This window comes from Bombyx mori, chromosome 7 (genome assembly GCF_030269925.1).
Source record: "Bombyx mori chromosome 7, ASM3026992v2".
In the NCBI taxonomy this organism is placed as follows: Eukaryota; Metazoa; Arthropoda; class Insecta; order Lepidoptera; family Bombycidae; genus Bombyx; species Bombyx mori.
Window position 1 is genome coordinate 6,657,156 of NC_085113.1, and position 17,791 is coordinate 6,674,946.

Consider the following 17,791-nt stretch of genomic DNA (forward strand, 5'->3'; position numbering starts at 1 on the left):
TATTTTAAACACTAGAGCTTCCATTAAGAAATTATATTCAAAATTACAATCGGAATCTACATAATTAGTCTTTATAGCAACCCTAACGCCTGCCGCGTCGGCAGCCGCGTCTAATCGCGCGCCGCGACCAATGAGGGACTCTCGTTGTCGGCTCCCGGCGCGATTCAAAGAGTAGCGACCGAGGGGCTTTCCTTTTGGCAAGCCGCGCGTGCGCCTTTACTGGCGCCGACAGTTCACCCGCAACCACCGAAGCATACACACGAGAATACGTCCGCACCTCGCTCGCTACCATTCCTTTTCGAACTTGTTTGTGGGACCCTCTGGAGTATTCATACCCAGTGCTCCAGCTGGACAACACAAAATCTTGCCATAAATACAGAGACAAAGGAAAAAAAGTATTTTTCTATTGCAAATAACATTTTTTACTTTTAGTGTGTGTTAGTTTAATACATAAATATAAAACAATTTAATGTAGAAAAAGCTTATTCGAAGTGGTCTCCATTGGCTGCAATACAGTTCTTTAAACGTTGAGGCCAGTTATCAATAGAAGCACGCACTCTTTCCATCGGAAAAATTTTCACTGCCAATCGTACGGATTGTTTTAGGGACTCCAAATTATCATGGCGTTTAGAGCAAGCTGTACTCTCTAAAACTGACCATAAATCATAATCCAGCGGATTAAGATCGGGACTAGACGACGGCCAGTCTTCAGCTCTGATGAAGTCCGAAACGTTCGTTTCCAACCAAGACTGCGTAGACCGAGCTTTATGACCTGGCGCCGAGTCTTGCTGGAAGGACCATTCTTGATTATTGAACATGGTGTTGTTAAGGGGCTTCACTACCTTCTCAAGAATGGTATCTTGATACACTTGTGCCGATGTTTTGATATCTTTTTCACAAAGTATGGCTCAGTCACTCCTTCATAGCTAATTCCCCACCAAACCATCACTGAAGTCGGATAGTGCCCACGTTGCACTCTGTCGACTAATTGGGAAGCTTTCTTAGAGCTTTGAGCATAAATACGGTCATTTTGTTTGTTAAAATGATACTGAATTTTAAAAAATTTCACATCCGTAAACCAAAATTTTCTACCTCCCATTGCGTACCGCTTCAGTAGTTGTTTCGATTTTACTACCGTATTCTCTTTTAAATTATCAGTTAAGAAATGACCAGTACGTCTCTTATAGGCTGCAAGTCCTAAGTCATCTTTTAAAATACGCGACATGGTTCTAGGTGCTATCTTCATCTCCCGAGATAAAATCTTTTGCTTTCGGACAGGATTTCTTCGAATTCTTACCCTTACTGTTTTGACCACCTTTTTCGTACGAACACTACGTAGGTATACGGCCAGATCTTTTTCTGTCACAAACAGAAGAGGTCTCATTGCACCTATTAATAGCCCGGTACACAAACATTTTACTAATACCAAGCGTATGGAGAGTTTTAAAAATTGCATTTGGCTATTTGGCTCTATACCTACTTTGTGTAATGCAATCACAGCGATTCCGTTTTCTTTATCACCCCACTCCATTTTAATATCGCAAAATATTGTACAATGTATTGGCGCCAAAATGAGAAAACTCAATGAGCAATCATATAAAAATGACAGATTCCAAATTCAAATGTAATATTTTGTTTATTTTTAATTGTAACAGTATTTATGGCCAGACTAAGTATAAATGTATAGTTATGGACCTATATACTATTGTAGTATATTATTTATTTATTCAATGAACGATTTTGTGTACATTTTTTCAAATATATTAATTAATCAGTGGTCAGTGTTACTGGTCATAAGACATACGTAGCGGCCATTTTGGACTCTTAATGATGTAGCTTATCGAGTATTTTACTTTTTAATCGAGAGAAAAAATACCACTTCGCTATAGAAATAATCGTAAGCTGGACGGTGATAACTACAACTTACGTAAATTTCTAAGCGTTGCGTTTTAATTTTTACTTCGTACTGTTTTCTCCTTCCAAACTCTATCATATACCATTTCTTCGCTCACTCCTCTCTTACACATATCGTCTTTCACGCAATCCATCCATTTTTTCTTAGGTCTACTCTTCCTCTAAAGCAGTGGTCGTCACACTTTTCTGGTCAAGGGCCACATAGGACAATATGTATCACTGCGGGTCACACACTTTTGGACTGCTTAGTTGACCACCAGTCAATTAACATATTTCATGTTATTATTAATAATATTGTTATATCTATATATTAATACGTGAAGCAAAAACTTTGTATCCCTTTTTACGAAAATTGCGCGGACGGAGGAGTATGAAATTTTCCACACTTATAGAGAATATAGAGAAGAAGTGCACAATAAATATATATTCAATAAATAAAACATTACACACACTACATACCATGTATTTGACGCACACACGCATGCATACTATTTATTGTTAACCTTTTGTTCTTCACGTCTGTTGTCAAATTGAGATTAAATATTGTTTGTCTTTGTTAATATTTTTTGTAGTGTAGTCTTGGCGAAATTCGTGATTAATAAAATACAATCATAATAGTGTACAAAGTTACAATTCCAATTAATTACAGTCGAATTTCAACTACTTATGGCCAAACTAAGTTTATAGAAGATAATGTATGTATGTTCACCTAAAACTCGATAACCGTAAGCTAAATTGATATGAAATATTTTTTTATTATTGAAGTATTACTGGTGGCCCGAAGGCCTTTCCAGTTTCGCAGCCTTGAAGGGTGAGATTTGCTAGAACTGCTCAAGCGCCTCCAAAGGAGTTCTAACATCTCAGAAGTAGTTCCATCGCAAATGAATCTACTGCCAGATCGGAATCGCAACCCGGTGAGAAGATCCGTCGAGAAACTCAGCGGGCTGATGTTTTGGTAAGGCTGCAGGTCGAACGTTCTTTCGAGTTCGACGAGTATGGTTACCGGGGTCCCCAAGCCTGCTCCTAGAGCTAAAGGCGTCTAATGCAAGGCTTGCGTTATTGAATCTGATGGGCCCGTAAGGACGTGTCTAATGCGTCGACTGTAACTGGCTCCTATGTGATCAGGATTTGGGGAATATGAAACTGCACATTTGTATTAAGTGCGATGAAAATAGTTACGTAAGTTTTTATTATTATAGGTTATTTGAACCATAGGTCGTGTTAATATGAAATTTATATACATAAAAGAAAATGTATGTATGTATGTTCATATAAAATTATTTTACATTAGCTTTTTGAATCGTCTTATAGCTTTTATGTTTTAATCTCAGGTTTTAATATAAAATTGCATTTTGATTTGAGCTGAGCCACTGAGCAAAATCCTGAAGGTAACTAAACAGGTTTGATTTATTACGTTGATTTATGAGCTTGTGTCAAGTATATATTTTATTTCAAAAGTTGGTACCGGCCTATGGGATTTCAACACTAGCATATTCACATCATCCAATATGATTACACTGGACTTTTTATGCTTTAGGCCAGGATAACTTCAAATAAAACAATTATAATAAAATCTACATAAATTTAAATAAAACCAAATTTGAAAAAAACTATAATTTATTGAAGTAGATACAAACTATGGTGAGAAAGATCCGATTATTCCTTCAATTCTGTTGACTGACTTATCCAAAATAGAATAAAAATTAAGGCCACACTATTGTAAAACAAATACTATAGTATATTTTTATTTAATAAATGCCAATAGGTGGAGGACGTCCATACAAATATTTCCATGAAATAGGCTGCACCAATTGAGATGACAGATCCTTATCTCTATTGAAGATTCTCAGTACACTATCTAAGTATTGGATCATTTCATATGCATCTGGTATATTATCTCCTTCAGAACAATATTTATACAAAATTAAACAAGGTACCAACTGCTCTATACATATTCCATAAAGTAAAGAAGCAAATCCTCCACCAAGTATTTTAATTCCATTTTCAATGATTTCATGCTCGGTCCAGTTTAATTTTTGTATTTCATTTTTGTATGAGCTATACTCATTTACCAAATATCTAAATGGTGACGTCATTATGTGTTTCTTCTCGTGTGCATAGCTACTTGTTAATATCACAATATCATTTATACCGCTTTCTTTGAATTTTTCAAGAATCTGTTTCAAAAATGACGTTGCATATTTATACACCAATGGTGCCCGAAGTTGTAGAACAATAATTTTTTTCTCGTCACACTTGTATAATTCACAACACATTGATAAATCTATTGTATTATGATCGTATGGGTCATACCCCAATATTGGAACTATTGCAATACTATTTATTGAAGCAATTTTTTTCATTCTTAAAGATGATATAAGTAAATCACATGCAAGCTGTCCCACATTACCAACTGCGACACTTGGTACTACGGCAGTATAACCGCGTAAATTACTGTTATCAAGTTTCTTCCACTTTAATTCCATTTTTCTTTATATTTTACATGTGCAAGGAAGGAGCAGAACCGTAAAAACAACTTTTTTTTGTTTATGTAGTAGTAGTTCTATTTTTCAAACTGTAAAGGCAAAGGCTTCGTACCATACAGCTGAATCTTTTATATATTTTCTTATGAAAAATGATAATATGAAGTGAAATGAAATAAAGTTTATTAATTTAAATTGACATGAATTAGAAGAAATGAGCTGAGATGATATGGGATGAAATTTAATCTCAGTAACATGGTGGTTATTTATTGAGGCTTTTTCAGTGGACTTTTTGGAGGTTCTCGAGAGGCTACGTCCAGCGGCTTTGTTTCATTTTCCCACATTTGTGCTTTATTTTGTTTATGGCATGCGTATACTTATTACACAATATATAATGCTTATGTTAAATATGCAAAGGGAATAAGCTCTTACAGTCATTTCTTTTGTAACAAAGGCCGAAAACAGGTCTGTTGTACGAAAAGTAAAATGAAATGAAACGAAATTATTTACAATTTTTTGTATTACCTAACCACGTGGAGGGGCCAGCTTTGTGTTGCTCAGTTGGAATCGGGCATGCTATGGTTCCAGGGTGCTGCGTGAGCACAGTCAAGGTTGTATTAGTTAGCGGCAGGTAATATTTAAATGTTACTTTATTTATTTCCTAGAATTGTGGTAATGAGCTGTAATGCAAATACTATAATATAGGTATTATTAAAAGAAGCAAATAATTTATGTATTTAGAAATAAATAATAAATAATAAATAAATATAATTTTCAAAAAAGGTACACCGGTGTTTTTATTGGTATTGATGGCAGACGAGCATAATGCCTACCTAATGATTAGTGGTGATAAGACCTTCGCTTATGGCCATTAGTAATGCTAGAGACACAACTAAACCGCTGCCTGTCGAAACGAAATTCCCCTTTAATTACATTGCGGTGTCCACTATAATAAAACAATGTTTTCAAGACATAGCATAAAAATATAATAATGATAGATGGTAAAAATGACAATGTGTTCGAAGTATATTTCAAATAATGGAATATGGAAAAGAAGGTTACAACATTCCTCCCCATCTACATCTCGTTGATTAGACGGCGGGGTGCCTGTATACGTCGATTACTTCGACGCGGAGCAAATGGCACAGGAGTGGAGACCGGAACAGGTGAGGAGTATAACTTCGAATGCTGTAAAGGTGAATTTGGAGAAATTTGTACATTTGTAGGTGACCGCGGTGTAGGTAATGGTACTGCTGCCGAATTCTTGTTTTTAGTTAGCCTTTCGTTAATTGTTGTTTCCATTCCAATGTCTGGAGAAGCAGTCACCGGCAGCATAGAAGAATGCGCCCTTTCAATCCTCGGGGTTTCTGAGGTGGAGAACTCGCGTGGCCTGATGTGATCAGCGTGTCTTCGTTTTTCTAGTCCTCCTGGTGTTGAAACAATATATGAATATTTATGTTTTCGGGATGTAATTACCGCTGGTTCCCATATTTTATCATTGCGTGTTTTAATATATACTTGGTCACTTGGTCGGTAACTCGGTGATGTGGTACGAATGTTTTCTTTTACTTGTAAATACTGCATTAATCTTCTTTTGTCTGGCCGAATGTTGGAAAGTATGCAATTCAATTGTCGTCCAAACATCATCTCAGCTGGAGATTTACCAGTGGACGAGTGCGGAGTGTTTCTGTATGTAAACAAAAATTCTAATAGTCGGCGCTCGAGATTTGTGTTGTCTACCGATGCCATTCTATTTTTGAATGTTCTGACTAAACGTTCTGCTAGCCCATTTGTCCGAGGATGATATGGAGATGATGTGACATGTAAAATAGATTGTTTTGTGAAATATTCTTTAAATTCATAAGATGTAAATTGAGGTCTCCTGTAGTAAATGTCATATTGATAACTTCCCACTACTAGGGCCCATCTTACCAATCGGTTATTGGCTAGTTTAGGAAGGTTGCGGTGTGCACCCATAATATATATATAAGAGGCTTATGGTCCGTAACTAGATTAAATTTCGTTCCTCTCAAGTACTGATCAATTTTTTTTATACCAAATACTATTGCTAAAGCTTCACGATCAATAACGGAATATTTCATTTCCGCTGGTCGTAGTTTCCTTGAAGCAAAAGCAATTGGTTGTTCTATGTTCGAGTCCTTGTGGAATAATACTGCACCCAATCCCTTTTCGGAAGCGTCACATGCTAAATAAAGGGGACGTTTCTCGTCAAATGCAATTAATGGTTGTGAAGAAGTTATGCATTTCTTTGTATCTTCAAATATTCTGTTTTCATGATCAGTCCAACGCCATCTATTTTTTTCACTAGTTAGATCGTGAAGATCCGAACAAATCCCGTGAAGATGTGGTACAAACCGTTCGTAAAAATTAACTAGTCCTAAAAATGATCGTAGTTCTTTTGCATTACACGGTGCTGGGGCCTTAGTTATGGCATCAATTTTAGATTTGGTTGGGTGGATGCCATGTTTATCTATTATGTGACCTAGGTATTCAATCTGATTCTGTAAGAAATTACATTTCTTTAAGTTAACTTTTAGGCCAGCGTTTTGTAAGCGATCGAATACAATAGATAAAGTTTGTAAATGTTCTGAAAGATCTTTCCCTGCTATAGCTATGTCGTCAAAATATACAGCTACATTGGTGATATCGCCTAGCAGTTGATCCAGAAAATGTTGAAAAATTGAAGGAGCAGTCGATATTCCAAAAGGCATTCTATTGTAGTGGAAATACCCTTTATGGGTTGACAACGTCAAGTACTTTTTCGAATCTGGTGCTATTTCAAATTGTAAGTATGCGTCTTTAAGGTCTATTTTTGAAAATAATTTACCGTTTGCGAGATTTTGGCGTAGTTGATCGAAAATCGGAACTGGGTGTAGATGTTTAATAAGTACTGGATTAAGTGTAGTTCTGTAGTCTCCACATATCCTAACTTCCCCTGTAGATTTCAGAATGTTAACTGTGGGTGTAGCCCATTCAATAGGTGTAATATTAGGATCTACCTTTTCCACTATCCCTTCTGAGATCAGACGATCTAACTCCCTTTCTATATTCTTTTTCATGCTGAATTTTATAGGCCGTGCAGGAAGGTGGATCGGTTCAGCTTCTGGTTTGACATGTATGTTTACGTAATAATTGTTAACTTTTCCTAGTTTTCCATCAAAGAGTTGTACATGTTTATCCAATATTTGTTTAAGAGTCATCGGTGTTGATGTTTTGATGGAGTATACTGGTTTTGGAAATTCCATTTCAAAAACTTCACTCCAATGTAAACCAAATAACATTGGTTTGGCATTTTTCATTACGACCACAGGTAGAAGTTTTTGCAGTCCGTCGACTTCGACTGTTACTTTTGTAATTCCCTTTGTTTTTAAGTTTGTGTTACCGTAGGCCTTAAGTTTCGGGGCGGGTTGTAAAGATGGTGATCCTAATTTTTTCCATAATGTCGTGTTTATTATTGAATACGCAGAGCCGGGGTCCCAATCCATAGTGCAAGGTATGTCATTGATGCGTACATCGATTTGTTTGCATTCTCTCTTACGTGTACCCAAGACGCTGCAGATAACTTCATCATCGCTTTCTTCCTTGTTATTACTGATAGATGATGATGATGATGTTGAGGACTTATGAGGTCTTGTTATTTTTTTAATTGATTTTCGGCTCCCTTCTGAATAGCTGATGTATGCCCGTCCAGACTTAATGCAACAACTCTCAAAGTGTGCTTTCGTGTTACATTCTTTACAAATATGGTCCTTGGCTGAACACTGTGATAGGCTGCCGTTCTTTCTTTCCACAGCGTAAACAATGCATTGGATTTAATTTTCGTATTGTATTTTGATGTAATGGTACGGTTTTGGTTTTGCTCCTATTTATTTTTTTAATACTTGTTCGTGGTGTGTCTTGTTCTGCCTGTTCTCTTGATTGAGAGATTGTAAAAATTTGTTGAAAGGTTACTTCTCTTGGTATTCCGTCTACCATTTGAATTAAATCAGGCCATTTTTGTTTCAAGTCGGTTTCTAAATCTGGATGATTCAATCCAGTGGCAAAGCGGTCACGTAATTGTCGTTCCAGGAAGTCATTAGCGTAGCCACAATCCCGACTAAGACTTTTTAATCTGTTTGCATAGTGCTCCATCGTTTCATTTTGTTCTCTAGTGCAATTCCAAAATTCTGTTAAGGCTCTATATCTCGTCGTTTTTATGCGATAGAGGTCTAATAATTTGTTACAAATTTCGCTGTATGTAGCTATATCGAAATCAGGCGTTAAAGCTACTTTTAATTCGTGGAATATCTCTGGTGTTAGTAAATTCAGAAGCAAATCTTTCTGTAAGTCGCTGTTATCGATATCAAGAATTTTGCATTTGTTTTCGAAAAAATTAATGTAATCGTCAATTCTGAATGTATCTGGATTGTATTTATCCATATTGAAATGTTTGATTATACTTATCTTGTTATCCGTATCATGTTTTGTAAAAGAGTCGTTCGTCACGCTCTTGGCTGTTGTATTGCAAACTGCTGGTACCAACAATTTCAAGATTTGTAAAATCTGCTCTTGCTGATTTTGTTGTGCATGTAAAAATAATGCGAATTGTTCATCGTTCATCTTAATTTCTTTTTTCCTCGTCGCCAATATAATAAAACAATGTTTTCAAGACATAGCATAAAATATAATAATGATAGATGGTAAAAATGACAATGTGTTCGAAGTATATTTCAAATAATGGAATATGGAAAAGAAGGTTACAACATCCACAAAACAGTTTCTACCTTAAAATATCTCCCTTGCTTGATTTGGCCTTATGACCTACATCCATTTTTAAGTGAACAAATCAACAATCAAACAATAAAAAAAAACCATGATCAAAGCGTAAAGTTAAAAAAATATTTCTATAGCAGTATGAATACAAAATTAACTATGATACTCCAATTAACCTGTGGTATTAATAGTCGTTATAAGTGGATACCATAACTATTATACTAATTCCGGAGGTAGATTCTGCGAAGCACTGCTCTTGTTAGAGTCGATGTTAGCAACTTCGCCAGGTTTGAGCCCCGTGAGCTCACTTACTCGTCCGGTAACGCTGATATAGCCTCTCAAGGCTATCAGCATAGGTAGGAAAAAAATATTCATTTGTGGTGGATACATTCTTTTTGGGCTCTTTTTATGATTTATGTATTTTTTTGGAAAATCTATGGCGTATATCTACAAGAAAATACATTTATCTTTTCATAAATTTAAATGGATTCTTATATTTTCATATAATTATTTTAGTATTTTATATAGAAATAATAGAAATATTACATAATGAGGAAGTGTTGATTTAAATTGGTATTGAAACTTTATTGCTATTTATGTGTTGTTTTTGAACAGTTAACGCTCATGTTACAACTACTAACCGTAAATAACACATTTTAATTAAATGGTACTAACTAATTAAAATGTGTTAATTACGGTTAGTAGTCGCTTTTTTTAAGGGATTTTATGACCTGGTAACTAAGACCCTTAGGTCAAGTCTTATTTTTTATTTTATAATGATAATTTTTTTACATGAAAAATGATATTATTAAATGAAATGAAGTTGATTATTATGAAACATGGCATGAAATGAAATGAAAACGAAATGAAATGAGATGAGATGATATGAGATAAAGTATAATCTCAGTAAAATGGTGGTCATTTACTGAGACATTTTCAGTGGACTTTTTGGAGGATCCCGAGAAGTTACGTTCAGTGGCTTTGTTTCATTTTCCCACATTTGTGCACTTTTACAGATACTAAACAGTTAATAAACCACCATTACTACACATTTAAACCTGAAAAAACACTAATTAGACAAAATAAAACAAATCATTCAACTTCAAACCACGCGTTCCCGCCAAAAAGTCCTAGTAGTCGCTTGCACTGGACTGTGGCACAGATTAATTTATTAGTTAATAGTTACGGTACTGTTACTGGACTGTGGCTTAATCTACTCCATGTTTAATTTCTTCTAATGATTGTTAAAAGTTAAAAGTGTACATATCTGATTAGAGAAAATAGAAACTGTAATTCTGATGTATGCATATGAAGTGTTTTTAAATAAAATCAACCTTTGATTATGTCAGAAACAGACAACGTCGATCCGCAACTGGAAAACTTCATTCTCGCCGAAACACAAAAACAACGTTTCCAGGTTATTACTCCAGAAATTAGTGGAATTCTCAGCAAATTATTAAAATGTAGCAGATAATTTTTAGAAGTACCATATTACAATTGTTAATTAAATTACAAATACAATGTTGAGTTGACCTTTGACCTACTCTATTGTTTAAAGTGTTGTTAAAACCAAAACGTGATTAAGTTTTAATTTAAAGTGAATGATCGTTAAAAAACTCTGCTAAAACGTCACATTAATTTAGTTCTTTTCAAAATAAAATGAATAAAAAAATTCAGCCGTCTAAAAATAAATGTTTCAGGTCCTTGTTCACGGTCTCACAGATACCTGCTGGGACACATGTATGGGAAAACCATCAACACGGCTAGACTCGAAGACTGAAGTATGTATTATGAACTGTGTGGAAAGGTTTATTGATGCTACAACTTATATTACAAAGCGACTAATGAGTACAACTAAATACCGATCTGATGCTCCATTAGAATTCCAATAAATCAAACTCAAAATGTTTTCTAACATCAAAAACTTTTTAAATCGTCATAGAAGAAAGTTCTTTGTGACTGGAGCAGTTGTAGGTGGGCTTTATGTACTCACAAGCTATGCTCAGAAAAAATTAAGAGATTGGCAGGAGAAAGAAGCAAAAAAGTTCTTTGAGATGACTCGCAAAAAACAGCATTTTGAAGGCACTGAGAGAACATGCAACCAAACAATACTTTCACTTTCTAAAATTGTATCTGAAAGTATTTTGAGTTTGCTAAACACAGAGGAGATTGTACAAAAACTGCAAGAGAATCCTGAAGATAAATTGGCACTATGGGAACAATTGAAAATCACAATTTTTACAAGAATTTGTGTTTTAGTCTATGGCCTGTGCATGCTTCAAGTTGCACTCAGAGTTCAATTAAATGTCATTGGTGGTTATCTATATAAAGACTCTGTACAAGAAGGAGATCCAATTGTAGATAGTAACTTACAAACAAAATACCTGTCTCTGTGCCACTATTTTGTAGGACAAGGTATAGAAGACTTGATCAAGAGAATTGAAAAAATTGTTAAAAGAGTTGTAGAACCAGTTTTGCTTAAAAAAAAGATCACTTTACAGGAAGTAGAGCAGATGTTCTGGTCTATTCAAACTATTTTGTGTACTGACACCGTTGAAGGTGATCCTCTAAAAAACATGGTGTATTATTTAATTGGTCACAATGAAATAAATGATTCGAAATTGGATACAATTGTTAAAGAAACAATGGACATTTTAGAAAGTGATGAAGTAATTTCAGTTACAATGTCATCAGTTAGCAGAAGTTTTTCATGTGTCATTGATGAAGTTGCAAATTTATTTGTGACCAAATCGATACCACCAAGTAAGAATCAATTAGAAGTAGAAGATCATGTCATCACAAGTGGAGTATTAAAATTGAAGAGCGAGCCTTTTGTTGATGTGAACAAAGTAGAGATTTACTTTGTTAAATTGTTACCTGTTATCAATGACCTTATTACTAAGAACATGTGCAAAGGTGACAACAACATTCCAGATTTATTAACACAACAGCTAACACTTAATGAAAAGTTGAAGCTATTAGGTGCAAACATTTATGAAGTATTTAGTAATTCATAATTAAGTACATGTTAGATATTAGTTGTTAAAATATTATTGCCGCACTTATATATCAATTTCAATATAAATTATGCATACCTTTGTATAGTTTCAGGGAATTTTGAGCGTTCCTCAAAACTTTACTTTTGTGACACTTATTGTCACTGCAATGTCATGACGTTTTTTCGAACTAATAATTTTAAGAATGGTGATTTGTGATTTGAAAATTGTGGGGTTAATAAAATAGTCCAAGGAAATAAGCCTTATTCTTTTTGTTTAAAAATATATGTGTTGTTTTTTGAGGAGCACAGTAATCACTACCTTAATAATATAATATAGGCTGTCCCCTGCATCCATAATGCTCTCTTTTCCATCTACTGAAGAATCCACTTCGAAAGCAAGTGATCAAAGAAGACCTAGAAGTGGTAAAAGTACCAGACTTGGCTGGTATGTGGAGAATTTGTTTTATAAATGTCCCATACAGCTAATCCTAACATTTAATTCTTAATTTCCCAGCTTATATGATGTTATTCGGCCCTAAGTTTCTCTTCCTCAACTTGAACCCAAGACAGGACTAACGAAGAAGCTGAATCTCAAAAAAGTTAGTTCAAACTTTCTGTGACAAAGTACAACCTTTCGATGACTTCTGCAGCTATCGGAGAATAATATGGGATTATTATATTCCCGGTAAAGGACGATCGGATGTAGTGCGGTACGCTGCATTTTTGAGTGCTACGAATATCAGTACGATACATTACATACTTAACACCATAGATCATCATCATCATCATTCTTTCCTATTACCCTCTGCTGGGGTGTAGGGCTCGAATAAAATTTTTCCATTTATATCGGTCTTGGGCAGTCTGTTCTAGCTCCTCCCACGTCATGCCCAAGACCCCTAGCTCCTGCTCCACCGAGCGACGCCAAATTGTTCTGGGGCGGCCTCTCTTCCTTTTGCCAGACACTTTCCAGGTCAGTGCTCTCTTTGATAGGTGGGTATCGGGCTTTCTCAAAGTGTGACCAATCCAATGCCACTTCCGCGTTAGGATCTCTTTCTCCATTGGTGTCTGCTTAGTGATCCTCCACAGCTCTTTGTTAGTGATCTTCTCAGGCCAAAAGATACCATATACCATAGATAATACACTTAATATTTAAGACAAACACTGCTTAAATTTCATAAGATGTCGTCCATCACGACAGCGTAAAACGACGTGATATTAAAGTAACTACAACCTTAATAAGAAAATTTGCGAAATTTTAAAGCAGGTTTTTTTTTTTTTTTATTGCTTAGATGGGTGGTCGAGCTCACAGCCCACCTGGTGTTAAATGGTTACTGGAGCCCGTAGAAAATCTACAACGTAAATGCGCTACCCACCTTGTAGGGACCGACTTATCGTTGCCGAGTGTTGTGGCATCGATGCTCGGCGACGACGAGTCGTGGAAGGCGATGCTCGACTTCTGCGAGTGCACCATCTCGCAGAAGGAGGCGGCGGGGCATGTGAGAGACGCACAATCCCGCCGCCGTCGAGCGGGGGCCAGGGAGGCGGATCTCGCCCAAGCCCTGGCCCTCTAAGTGTTTCGGGTCCCCCTCACATGTCGGTCTGGGGACCGGCAAGGGGGGCCTAAGAAGACGACGTGCAAGCTGCTCTGCACGCGTTTTACGCAAGAGCATCCGGGTGATGGAAGGCCGGCTATCCTCGACCCACGCTGGCTCTGGCCCAGCGGGGTATTCCGTAGGGTAACCCACTCTAACCGGTGCCATCTAGGCGGGCTTCGGACAGTCTGCCGACCGAGAGGGCTGGTGGTCGTGGCGCCGACGACCGCCAGTCCGGCGTCCCGAGAGGGAGGTTGATGGGAGAGATGTGCTCCGCACTAAACGCTTCACTTTCCCCCCTTTGCCTTATCATGAGTTCTGTCTCATGCGAGGTTTGGACGTTGGTTGTTGAGCGACAGGAGGTTTTAGTCACAGAAAAGGGCGGAAGTCCGGCGATTTCCACCTGACAAAAAAAAAAAAAAAACCTACCTTGTGATATAAGTTCTAAGGTCTCAAGTAGGTATAGTTACAACGGCTGCCCCACTCTTCAAGCCGAAACGCATTACTGCTTCACGGCAGAAATAGGCAGGGTGGTGTTACCTACCCGTTCGCACTCTCAAGAGGTCCTACCACAAGTAATTACGCAAATTATAATTTTGCGGATTTGATTTTTATTACACGATATCTTTTACCGTGAAAGTCAATCGTGAACATTTGTCGAGTACGTGTTTCATTAGAAAAATTGGTACCCGCCTGGGATTCGAACACCGGTGCATCGCTCAACGTGAATAGTACGTAAGGTAGTAAACTTTTTCTACATGAACGATGGTAATTTAAAAATATCTCGCGAAATAAATTCTTGCGAAACCTCAAATAGTTCGTTCTGTCACATATTATTAATAGACTTTTAATTAAATAAATATGCATTTTTTTTTTTAAGTTTACTTGTAAGCCACATATAGACGATAATAAATCAGGTTTAATTGGATTACATGGATTAGTTGGTGACCAACATTTACAGAAATATGTTTCAGAAACTGGAACACAATTTTGAGAATTTGGTAACTGGTACACTGTTTTAATGTGAAGCTATCGTGTTTTTCCTTTGATATTAAATAATAATAACAATTAACAGTACGATCACAAATAACAACCTACCCAATATAAATGTACATTCCTACTGAATTGGACATTTCGGGCATTGTAACTTACATTTTTTTAAAAGTTTTCTTTTAGAATGATTTTTCTTACGAATTTGAATGTCAGAAATATACCGATGACGTAATTGTTTATCACAAACATGAGGGATGAAGATCTTCACGATGACCTCAAATTAGAATAAATAGGTATCTAAGTATCTGAGGATAGCGTCGGAACGCTTCTTTGATAAAACGGCACGACACGATAACCCTCATCGTGATCGCTTCAAAACGCGATCCAGACGAGGGGTCAAGGCAAAACCGACCTCGCCCTAAGCACATCTTATCCTTCAGACACCCACGGTGCTATTAGGCTCTATAGGCACAGATCACTGTTCGAAGAGTTCAACATGCAACTTAGCCCTTTAACGCAACCCACTGAGTTTTTCGCCGGATCGCAATTCCAATCCGGTAGTATATTCAGTGAAAGACTGCTCTTACTAATGTTAGCAAATCCTTCCAGGGTAAGTCCGTGCGCAGTTTCAATAGGATATAGATACTTAGGCTACCAACGATTAGATAGGGAAAAAAATTGTCAACTAGAAATAACAGAGTAACAAAATAAATATTTTTTAAGATAAGTTATGAAATTCAAAATGTGACTCATGTACGATAAAGACAGTTTATATTTAAAAAAACCAGATGATTAAGTGCCGGTCAACTGGAAGGATCTCATTCAATTCAAAGTCAAGTTTAACAAAAACGATGTAGTATATTAAAAACTTCTCATCTCCCTCAAAATACTTTCCGTTGAAAATTTACATATAATTTTACCACATCAGTTTGTTTCAGAATGGTCATGGGCATTAAAAAATAGGAAGCACATTTTTTATAACATCTACCTATACAAAATTTTATTGCTCTACATTTTACGGACTAAAGACCTTAACAAAAGAACAAAACTTTCATATTTCTAGTGCTGAAAATCAGCGAGTAAAATGGCTTAGCCTTACTTTATTATTCGATGACAGAACCCTAATAAAAAGTATAAAATAACCTGGACTAATTTCCCGAAATGATACACCTTAGTGGAAGCATCGTTGTTGTAAAAATATGTTGCAAGTAAACATTTTTATCATCAGAGATGAGATGTCAAAAGAGCACATGCAACAATAGGTGACATACTTATTTCATTAATAAACAGACGATCGTTGCGCTCTCCTGCTGTTAGGTAATTATGAAAGTTGAAGCATCCACCAAATTTTTTACAGTTCAAAGTTTCCGTAACGTTTTGAATTTCATAAAAAGGCATTTTCATTTGGTAAAACGAATAAAGTAGGTTTCTACATATATTTTTTTTATTGCTTAGATGGGTGGCCGAGCTCACAGCCCAGCTGGTGTTAAGTGGTTACTGGAGCCCATAGACATCTAAAACGTAAATGCGCCACCCACCTTGAGATATAAGCTCTAAGGTCTCAAGTATAGTTACAACGGCTGCCCCACCCTTCAAACCGAAACGCATTACTGCTTCATGGCAGAAATAGGCAGGGTGGTGGTACCTACCCGCGCGGACTCTCAAGTGGTCCTACCAACAGTAATTACGCAAATTATAATTTTTGCGGGTTTGATTTTTATTTCACGATGTTATTCCTTCACCGTGGAAGTCAATCGTGAACATTTGTTGAGTACGTATTTTATTAAAATAAATTATACCCGCCTGAGATTCGAACACCGGTGCATCGCTTAACACGAATGCACTCCGGTGCATCCTTTCCATCCGGTCTTATCTTTTAGGCCACGACGATTTCAAAACTTCTTGACTTACGCAAATTACGTCACCTCGACACCAAAAGACACAGAATCCGAGGACGTCACTGCCTTTAACCCTCTGGACAGGCAGTGGCTAGACTACGTCCCAGTTAGCCAGAGTATACAGCCGAGCCACTGCCTACTACAAGAAAACTCGTCACATGTTATCAAATTGACGGAATTCTCACTATTAACATAATCCTTTTCAAAGGCCATCTAACAGACGTGTAAAAGGACCTTAAAGATTTGCGGGAACAGAAACCGGGCGAAAACTGTCTTTCTGCTCGGCTGCGGTAGATATATGGTGGTACCTATCACAGAGCACAAGATATTTAATAGAAGCCGAAATCTCATTCAGAAGATAAGTATTTATTTTTTTTAGTCAGGAGGAAATCGCCGGACTTCCGTCCTCCCCGGATGGAGAGCGAGGCATGTCGGAGTCGAACTGACTAAAACCTCCTGTTGCTCAACAACCCACGTCCGAACCTCGCATGAGACAAAACTCATGAAAAGGCAAAGAGGGAAAGTGAAGCGTTTAGTACAGAGCACATCTCTCCCATCACCCTCCCCCTCGGAAGGCCGGACCGGCGGTCGTCGGTGCCATGACCACCAGCCCTTTCGGCTTATGAGCGCATACAACGTTTGTGCCCCACCTTCCAGGTCACAGCCTCAAGGGGTCTGTAACTTCGTTTACCTATCCACACTTTTAAAATTGTAACTGTTGTGTAAAATTGTAAGTGTAAATTGTTTTGTTCCATTTAACTTGTAATTTAATAAGCTGTACTGTTTTCTATACTTATACTTATACTTATATAATAATATTAGAAAGAAGAAAGATTTGTTTGTTTGTTTGTTTCGAATAGGCTCCGAAACTACTGGACCGATTTGAAAAATTATTTTTCCATTGGAAGCCGACATTTTCCCTAATGAACATAGGCTACTTTATTTATTTATTTATTAATTTTTTTTTTTGTTTCATGTGTGTTTTAATGTTTCCGAAGCGAAGCGAGGGCGGGTCGCTAGTTATTTCTAAAGGCATTGTGCATTTTTAACCTAATAAAAATAGAACCTATCTATCGACTGACGCATTATCATAGTACATTATTTACACCGATATAACCTTTCCTGTGTGAAGGCTGAAGC

General features: G+C 36.7%; 2 protein-coding genes across 2 annotated transcripts; one reads left to right on the forward strand and one right to left on the reverse strand.

Moving 5' to 3' along the window:
- Positions 1-3,513: 3,513 nt before the first annotated feature.
- LOC101742273 (proteasome assembly chaperone 2) lies at positions 3,514-4,492 on the reverse strand. Its single transcript, XM_004931262.5, has one exon. The coding sequence runs from the start codon at positions 4,398-4,400 to the stop codon at positions 3,663-3,665; it is 738 nt and encodes a 245-aa protein (XP_004931319.1). The 5' UTR covers positions 4,401-4,492; the 3' UTR covers positions 3,514-3,662.
- Positions 4,493-10,377: 5,885 nt separating this feature from the next.
- LOC692959 (peroxisomal biogenesis factor 3) lies at positions 10,378-12,377 on the forward strand. Its single transcript, NM_001046799.2, is given in 2 exon segments — positions 10,378-10,587; positions 10,871-12,377. A coding segment is annotated over 1 exon segment (1,113 nt). The 5' UTR covers positions 10,378-10,587; positions 10,871-11,074; the 3' UTR covers positions 12,188-12,377.
- The last annotated feature ends 5,414 nt before the right edge of the window (positions 12,378-17,791 follow it).

Bases quoted from the DNA above. Each gene is read 5' to 3' on its own strand.
- LOC101742273 (XM_004931262.5), bottom strand. From the start codon at position 4,400: ATGGAATTAAAGTGGAAGAAACTTGATAACAGTAATTTACGCGGTTAT.